General features: G+C 38.2%; 1 protein-coding gene across 1 annotated transcript; it reads right to left on the bottom strand.

The window, feature by feature from the left end:
• Nucleotides 1-249: 249 nt before the first annotated feature.
• Nucleotides 250-6,908, bottom strand: LOC147357278 (stromelysin-1-like). Its single transcript, XM_086338276.1, has 10 exons — nucleotides 6,684-6,908; nucleotides 5,677-5,921; nucleotides 5,432-5,580; nucleotides 5,179-5,304; nucleotides 4,605-4,769; nucleotides 4,275-4,419; nucleotides 3,254-3,387; nucleotides 2,675-2,834; nucleotides 1,585-1,688; nucleotides 250-655 (listed from the first exon to the last, which is right to left on the bottom strand). The coding sequence occupies exons 1-10, from the start codon at nucleotides 6,786-6,788 to the stop codon at nucleotides 555-557; spliced, it is 1,434 nt and encodes a 477-aa protein (XP_086194402.1). The 5' UTR covers nucleotides 6,789-6,908; the 3' UTR covers nucleotides 250-554.
• Nucleotides 6,909-8,877: the final 1,969 nt, after the last annotated feature.

The raw sequence follows: 8,877 nt of genomic DNA, 5'->3' as shown, positions 1-8,877 counted from the left end.
GGTGACAGCTCCCTTGATCTTTCTCCTTAGGTGTGTCGGGAACACATATGAAGCCTTGTTGGCGGAAATAGCATCCCTTTGGTAGGGCACCTGGGGAGGGGAAATGGCAGATTGTTTCCAGTTCTGGTTGAGCTCATTTTGAGGTCCCAGCCATGGAGACCCTGATCCTGTACCTCCATTGTTGACTGATCAGTCCACAACACACCCAAGATGGTGAGGAAAGTGCATTCATTGAAACAAACAACATGATAAAGTTAACTGACAGATTCTCTTTATTAAATAATAAGCAAATAGTCTATGTACAGTCGCTTGCCTGTTGCAGAGTGCTAACCCTGTTCCCGTGGGAGGCTGATGCATGTGACCAGAGTACAAACACACAGCCCATTTGAATGCCCTGTGATATGTGAGGCTAGTGGGCAAGACACACAGCTCACACTCTTGGTCTCCATCACTGCACACACAGGAGAACACGAACCATTTCAGTTCACAGAGACTTAGGTGAAGAGTTATCGACTTAACTTAAAATGCCCAGTTATGCCTTCTAAACATCTCTCCTAACAATTCAACCAGCTGTTACTCTTCAACACATGTGTCACTTTCTTTGCATTTGGGTCAAATTCAAACTGCGAAGATCCACTGAAGAAATAATAAAACCCTGCAAATGCAGACAGGGGAAATAATGAGATATTTTTCTTCAAGTAAGTAAATTTGGCAACACACAGAACTCAGAATAACAGATACCTAAAAGTAGAAAGTGTTTGTAGAGATTTACTATGTGCCAGGACCTATGGTAAGCATTTTGCATGACTTTTATTTTCATTTCTTTCTGTAAAAGTCCTATCAGGCACATATATCTAACTCCATTTTACAGATAGGAAGTTGAGATTCAGACAAATTTAAATGCCTGCCCAAGGTCACTCAACAAGGAAAGGATGGAAACAGCACCCCACTCCAGCTCTGTCTGACAGCAGAACCAGGCTCTGGATTATTAGGTTATTCCGCTTAAAATCAGATAAAATTCTCTGCATCTTCAGAAACTGTGTATCTTTACACTTTTCCTCCCGAATACTCCTCCTCCCCTTTGCTGACAAAGAAGCCTGATTCTCTGGCCTCAGAGAATCTCAGGAACTCTTTCAGAACCAGACGATCCTTTCTGACTCTGCCATCCTGGTGCTCAGGTTACCTTTCAATAAAGATCATCTATCCCTCCACCCAACTATCCCTGAGGTGGGAGAAAATCCTTTTCTTTTTTTTTTTTTTAACTTTGGGCTCATGGAAAGTTAAATATTGGCAGCTGACTGACTACTCAGGAAAGACAGAGAAACTCTCCGTGGGAATTAGTGGTGGGATGGAGAAGCCAGCTGGCCACTGTTGAACTTGGCCACACCACTTGAGGGGGTTTTTATACAGCTTATTATACGAAGTAGTCATACAATTGATATGAAATTTGTAAGCTGAAATTTAGGGTTGGGAGGAGGAACCTGGTTAAAGAAAACTTTATTAAATACTTCAGCTTTCCTCTTTCTTCCGGTACTACAGAATGTTTCAAGTGCCCCACTGCCAACAAAAGGAGTGTCCTCTTACCAAATACTTCAAAAACAGCATCCACCTCTGGTTCAACCCCTGGAAAATCTGCCACTATTTGCTTGGGAAAACCTGGCTCCATGGATTGTCTCTTCTCATCAAATCTGCACCAAGTAAAAGAAACAAAGCTCAGCATTGCACAGAGGCCGTGTTATCAAAATTGACAAAAAATGTGGAATTCTAATCAACTTTCCGAGATTTGCAAATAAATGTCAGGCGTGTTTAGTGCTACAGAAATGTGTGACTTTAATGGTACCGCAAACTTGGCTCTTAAAATTGTATCTCTACCAGAAAGAGAGGCAGCATCTTGATCTAGCAGATGCTGTTTGCTACCATATTTCTTAGGTCTGGAGAGAAAAAATCTTAATCATCCTTCTATCACAAAGATGTGAACACAAAGTGAATCCAATCATTCATTTCAGATACAAATTTCAAGTTTTCTATCATATTTGGTTTATATATGTTGTCACTGGGGCTTCCCAGATGGCTCAGCAGTGAAGAATCCTCCTGCCAATGTAGGAGACACGGGTTCGATCCCTGGGTCAGGAAGATCCCTTGGAGGAGGAAATGGCAACCCACTCCATATTCTTGCCTGGGAAATCATGGACAGGGGGCCTGGAGGGTTACAGTCCATGGGGTCACAAAGGGTTGAGCATGACTGGGGTCTGAGCACACACACAGGGACTCCCCCACAGCTGTCTAGAGCCCCACCGTTCCTCCTGTGGGGGACGAAGGTATAAGAGGAAGGCAGGCGACTTCCTTAGAGAAAGAAGATAATTTCCCTAACTAGGATCATACACGGAGAAGGCAATGGCACCCCACTCCAGTATTCTTGCCTGGAAAATCCCATGGACGGAGGAGCCTGGAAGGCTGCAGTCCATGGGGTCACTGAGGGTCAGACACGACTGAGCGACTTCACTTTCACGCATTGGAGAAGGAAATGGCAACCTACTCTGGTGTTCTTGCCTGGAGAATCCCAGGGACGGGGGAGCCTGGTGGGCTGCCGTCTATGGGGTCGCACAGAGTCGGATGCCACTGAAGTGACTTAGCAGCAGCAGGATCATACAAAGTTATTACAAACAAATAGTACCTCCAGTATTTGTCCTCTGCAAAGAAGTACGTTTTCTTCTTTTCCTTGTCAGAAAAGGCTGCGTCTATTTTCCGTACTGTTGAAGGAAAGCCCAGGGTATGGATGCCTCTTGGGTAACCTGCTTGCATCTCATTTCCTCTGATGGCCCAGAACTGATTTCCTGTTTTTATGAGAAAAAAACACAATCACACTGAATCTATAACAATTGAGTCTTTGGTTTTGGAAATACTTCTTAGCACCTTTGACTTTCATAGTAGAAAAAGAAGCCAGAATTTTAGATTTAGCAGCCCCAAATAGACATTAAACAAAAACTTGTAGGTTGAATGAATGAACACAGACGGAATGAACACAGTTGTAAATTCCAAATGAGGGAATTTACAACTGGGCTATTTCTATTCTTGTGTTCATTTCATCATCTATAAAATATAAATAAAATAATGCCAGTCTCAATTACAGCTTTGTTACCTTTAAGAAATAAACCAGACAGAATTTGTTGTAGAAAAAAGTTAAAGTCTTAATCAATTTTTAGGTGAGAGGCTTTATTTCGGCAAATTAAAGAAATTATTACATAATAATTACCTTTAAAAATGAAAACCGTGTCTTTGCTAGTAACTTCATATGCGGCATCTATGCCTGAAGGAAGAGATGGCCAGAATGAAGAGATCAAATGAAATTCAGGTTCGAATGTCCTGAAAGATTTCCGCCAAAAATGTCTGAAATATATGCAAAAAGAAAGGAAAATTGAAAAAAGTCTTCCGCCTTTCAGCATATTTTCCTCACTCTGCTTCCTCACCCATTTCCCTCCATTTCCACATCCTCTAGGATCAATGACAGACAGAAATCAGGTATGTTGCCATTAAGGAAAAATCTTTCTTTTTCTCCCCCCAGAAGACTGCACTGGACCTGCTGGCATAGGATTCCAGAATAATGTCTCTGTGAAAGGGAAGTTATCCTATAATGCAAATTAATCAACTGACTATAAGTTTAAACACCTACAATTCATACAATACAGTATATATATTACACCATGATTTATATTTTCAAAAATAAAGGCAGATGTGTATACGTACATGTAAGTATATTTTTATACATACACGGAATAATTCTGGAAGGATATTTAAGCATTCATCACTATGGATGGAGATAGGGAGAACTGAGAAGCTGAATCAGTGATGTGATGATGACTTCTTTTAACTTTCTTTCCACTTGTGCGGTTTAATCATGTGCATATTTATCCAGCAGTGAGTAAATTAATTGATTAAATGTAATAGTGTCCTGGTATCATTTTTAAAGGAAGCAAGGGTAAAATTCAGATTCTAAAGTTTTACTTGTGACTTTTCAAAAGTAACCATGACTCAATAATATTTGGAAGTGATAGTTACAGGATAAAAATCAAATCATCCTAAGTCTTTGAAAATGAACTTGACAGTTTTAGGAAAATGTGGAAAGTGGAGCGTCAGAATAATTTCAAGTCTCAGAGCCAAATTGTTTTGTTTTAAATACTTAAAAATCTCTATCAAGTTTCTATTTGTTTTCCTCTCTAAGCATTGCATTGATACATCAAAAGAATAGACAGGAATATAACGTTTTCTGGACTGACCTGCCTTTAAAGAACAGGATTTCTCCCCTCAGTGTGCTGATTGCATCGAAGGACAAGGCAGGGTCACACGCGGCTGGGGTCCCGGGTTCGGGAGGCACAGATTCCGTGGGCACCACAGGGTCATTAGGGGAAACTGGGGGAGACCCTAAAGGGGACAGAGGTGAGGATGCAAACATCAGCAGGAAATGATGCTTCTGTCACTGTATATGCTTCCCACATGTTTTCAAAGTGCCTCAAGTTAAATTATAAATGTTTTATGCAGCATTTGGAAGCTTTCCTGAAGACCATCATTGCAAAGCTACCACGTCTAATTTTTCCGGCATCACTCACCGTACAGGAACTGAATGCCGTCGACATCATCCTGAGAAAGGCGGAACCGAGTGAGGTCTGTGCGAGGGTCGTAGACTGGGTACATCAAAGCTTCACGTTCGGTTGAGTGCTGGAGACCCAGGGAATGGCCAAGTTCATGGGCAGCAACAAGGAATAAATTGATTCCTATTTAAGAAATCATAGATAACAGTTACTTATTCCTTAAATGCACATACATTATACAGGTCAGCTGTGTATTATGTTCATTTGGTCAGCTATTATAGTCGCTTATTTCCTGGAAGAACACAGTACCTTTCTTGCCCCCCTCTCCACCTTTTTTTTGGTTAATTGATCAATTGACTGATTACACTTAATGGAAAGTCAAGTGTTTTTCAAGACTCATTCTTGAAATCAGTCTTTGAGACAAAGTATCCAGCCATATCCAATTACTCCCATCTCTAGTCTGCCTCTGCTGATTCTTGTCCCACTGGGAAATCTGTCACACTCCATTTCTCCAATATTCTTAGTTATTGAGACTTCTCCAAGTTAAAACAAAAATCAACACCAAAATCATTCTGAGAGATGTATCGCTAACCTGATGTATCCTTTGTCCATTGTTCATCATCATCAAAGTGAGCATCTCCATAAAACCCTGATCCAGGTGGGTAGGCATGAGCCAAAACTTTTCCAGGTCCATCAAAAGGCAAAAAGTCCCCATGTTCTAAGAGAGAGAGAGAAAAAATTATTGGATGATCAATAATTAGGATCTCTTTGCAATCTTTTTCTAATGAAACAACACTAGATAAAATTTTGTGTGGGTTTTTTCCCCCTTGTTTCTGTTTTTTTACCTCTAACTGCAAATATGATCATTATGTCAGCTTCTCCTTCATAGATCCTGGAGAAGGTAAGTGGAGTCACCTCCTCCCAGACCGTCAGAGCTTTTTCAATGGCAGAATCAACAGCATCTCTGGGTAAATCCTTTGTGTAATTCACAATTCTGTATGAAAAAAAGTAATAATAAAGATACTATTTTCTCCTGTAATAGTAATTTATAAAATCTCATAGTATGTAAAAATCTCTTTGGACCCATTACCTGTACGTGAGGTGAGTTTTCTTCCACTTGGGCTCCCCAGGAAAGGTGCTGAAGAAACCAACGTCAGGAATCCCACATCGGGGCTTGCGTATCACCTCCAGAGTGTCAGAGTCCAGCTTTCCTGTCACCTCCAACCCCAGAAACTTCTGCATCTCTTGAATCTTTTGGACTACTGGACTACTGTCCTTTCTTCTAACAAACTGTTTCGTATCCTTTGCAAGGTTGTAGTAGTTTTCTAGATATTGCTAATGGAAAATAAGTATAGTTTTAGGTTATTCTTATGATTTTTAGTGGTTTACAGTAAATTTGTGCAGTTGCTCACTTAATCTATTTGAAATAGTCTTCTAGCTTACTGAAATAAAAGTCAATGTCATGTTTAATTCTTCAATTACAGACTCTTCTTCACTTTTGCTTTATCTTTGTAACAGAATAATCTCTGCAGCTTATTTTACTACCAGAGCAATGAAAATTGCCATGAACTGGAAAATCAAGGTAAGTATCTAGGGAACTTAAAGGAGATAAACAAACAATCAAACTTCCTTGTGTGTATTTGTCTATTTCAGCTACATTTATTCAATTTTCCACTTTATACTTCTCATAAGGAGCTGGCTTAAGAAAAAAACTTAAAAAAAATCTCTATGTCTAAACATGACAGCAGCAATAAAAATATCCAGCTAACATTATATTGGATTAAAATACCTACAGAAGTTTCAAAACAAGACACATTTCATATACTCTCTGCTTGTTATTCACGTATCTTAAACAATGCTGCTACTAAGGTGGTTTTGATCTTAGTACCTAATATCTCTGGCTTTTGTTCCTTCAGTATAAAAAGAGAAGCCCAGGTGAGTGATACTGAGACCCTTTCCATGTGCAACACGTATAACTCTGCCTTTACACTTCGTAGATGGTCAGTTCCAACAATTCTGTGTGAGCTTTATAAATAGAAAGCAGAGCTAGTTTCCCCACCGGGCCATCAGGGATGTGAGGACCGCCCCCTTAATTACCTGAACAAGCTCCATGGTGTCTTCCTTGGCCCTTGCAGCCCTGTCCAGTGGATAGGCTGAGCACACCACCACACATAGCAACAGCAGAATCGGAAGGTTTCTCATTTCCACTGACTTCTCTCAGCTTGATGTGGTCTTAATGGCTTGCTCTCTGTCTATCTTCTACTAGGTCCACGGTCTAGAGTCCGATTTTTATAAGGTGACAGTGTTTGTTTAGATCACCCGCAGTTTGACTCATGATTGCTTTCTTCCAAATGGCAACAGGACCATTTCCAAAAAATCTGAATCCAAAGTAGGATGATACAACCTACTTTACTAATTTCTCCCAACGTTTCCAATTTTGCAAGTCAAAAGAGTGATTAATCTCCAGGAAATGCTTCCTGTCTTGGTAAGAAGAAAACTGGGGCATTTTTTTTTTTTTTTAATTCTGGAAAAAATGACTGGAATTTACTAGACAGTTTACATTTGTGGGATTGAGAAAAGAAGTAAGTTAACCTGGTAAAAAGTCAGAATTCGGTAGAACTTTTAAATGCAGTTTTAAGAAAAATGTATTTAAAATCAAATGTGATAAGAGATAAGTAAATACAAAGCTGAATATATATAGCCACAGTCTATACTGTTAAATTCTGTAAAAACAGAAGAAATACACTCTAGAATAAAATTTTTGAGCTCAAAAATTTTTTTGAGCCTTTGATCTAAAATACCTAAATCTGATTCAAACTTTGATTTAAAAGCAGGCAGTTAGTCCAGGTAAGACTCTATCTGATAACTTTCCGCTTTTGTCTTCCTATTTATCATGCTTCTCCATGACTAATCAGACAGGATAGCACAAGATCCTTGCTACCTCCAACCAATACAATCATTCTTCTAGCTATTCACTTGTTTCTCAAGTGTCACAGTTTTAAATGTTTCAGAATAAACAAATTAAGATTGTAGATTTGAAGATAATATTTAAAGGAGAAATATAGAAAAAAGTGACCAAATTAGCTGGGAAGGATGAAAGAAGGAAAAAAAGAGTATAATCTACTAGAGGAGATGATCGCTGCGTAACTAATTTTATAAGAAGTAAATAAATTGTACAGGAATTATGAAGAAGGAAAGATATTTTCTTGAGAGAAAGCCTAGGGTAAAGCCACAAATGAGTGAAGACTGAAGTAGTTTGGATGCAGAGGAAAATCCAGGAACCGGATAAACAACCAACAAACTCAAGAAAGTTTAGTGTCTCTGAAAAAATGGCAAAGGGCTGACTTTTTATTGAAGTAAAAAGTGTGTGAACATGAGTAGTGAAAAACGAAAAATGAAGTTGTGGAAAGATATGTTGGAGCCTCTTTGTGGAATGGCATTAGTGACTAAGATGTTTGTTTATTTAGTTTATTTCAGATGTTTACTTGATTTTGTTGTTGATGGAAATCCATGTTTCTATGAAATATTTTCAATTAAAGTTTTTATATTTCAATAAAATTTTGTATTTTTACTATAGAAAATTTTAAATACATAAAAATGTGGAGGAAATTAAATTATTTATGGTCAAGCTACTAGGAGAAAAAATACTATTAGCACTTTACAGTACTTTTTTCTGATTTTTAATAATTGTGTATTCTGTTTTATATCATGCTCATTCGTGGACAATTTATAAAATTTTATCTATTTTTTCTATGAATTTGAATGTCATCAGCCAAAAGGAAGTACTAATAAGGCGAAGTATTTCTTCTTCACCATGTAAAAATAAAACATGTTGCTTACAGATTTTTTAAAATATACATTTTCCATAGTTGAAATCAGATCATATATATTATTTTTCATGTCTAATTTCCATAGAAACATTCAAACATATTGGTTGAAAGGTGAACTAGAGCAAAAAAGGAAGTTGGGAACAGATATTATCTGCAAGTGGAATGACTATCTTTTTCATTTATAAAAGCCTAATGACTCAGATCACTCAGCAAGAGTAGTAAATGTGTTGAAATCCGACATTCAAATTCCTTGGTAATGACAATGACTTTTACGTGGCTCCAGGCAACTTGATTTTAGAAAAGGAAGGACAGCATTTTGTAATATGTTTGGTGTAACAATTTAACTGAGCACACACACACATAAAATTTGGGGGGTTCTCCAATAGGACGTGTATTTAATCTGATTATAGGATACAAAATATTGCTTGTGAAGCACTTTTTCTCATATGATAATTAGAGTA

This window comes from Bos grunniens, chromosome 15, assembly GCF_055505025.1.
Source record: "Bos grunniens cultivar Pamir isolate PY7600 chromosome 15, Bosgru_T2T1.0, whole genome shotgun sequence".
In the NCBI taxonomy this organism is placed as follows: Eukaryota; Metazoa; Chordata; class Mammalia; order Artiodactyla; family Bovidae; genus Bos; species Bos grunniens.
Note: the sequence above shows the minus strand (reverse complement) of the source record. Positions and strands in the feature narration are given on the sequence as shown.

Bases quoted from the DNA above. Each gene is read 5' to 3' on its own strand.
- LOC147357278 (XM_086338276.1), bottom strand. From the start codon at position 6,788: ATGAGAAACCTTCCGATTCTGCTGTTGCTATGTGTGGTGGTGTGCTCA. The intron at 5,922-6,683 runs GTAATTAAGGGG...ATTTTCCATTAG, and splicing joins ACACCATGGAGCTTGTTCAG to CAATATCTAGAAAACTACTA. The intron at 656-1,584 runs GTAAGAGGACAC...CTGCATTTGCAG, and splicing joins TGCTGTTTTTGAAGTATTTG to GGTTTTATTATTTCTTCAGT.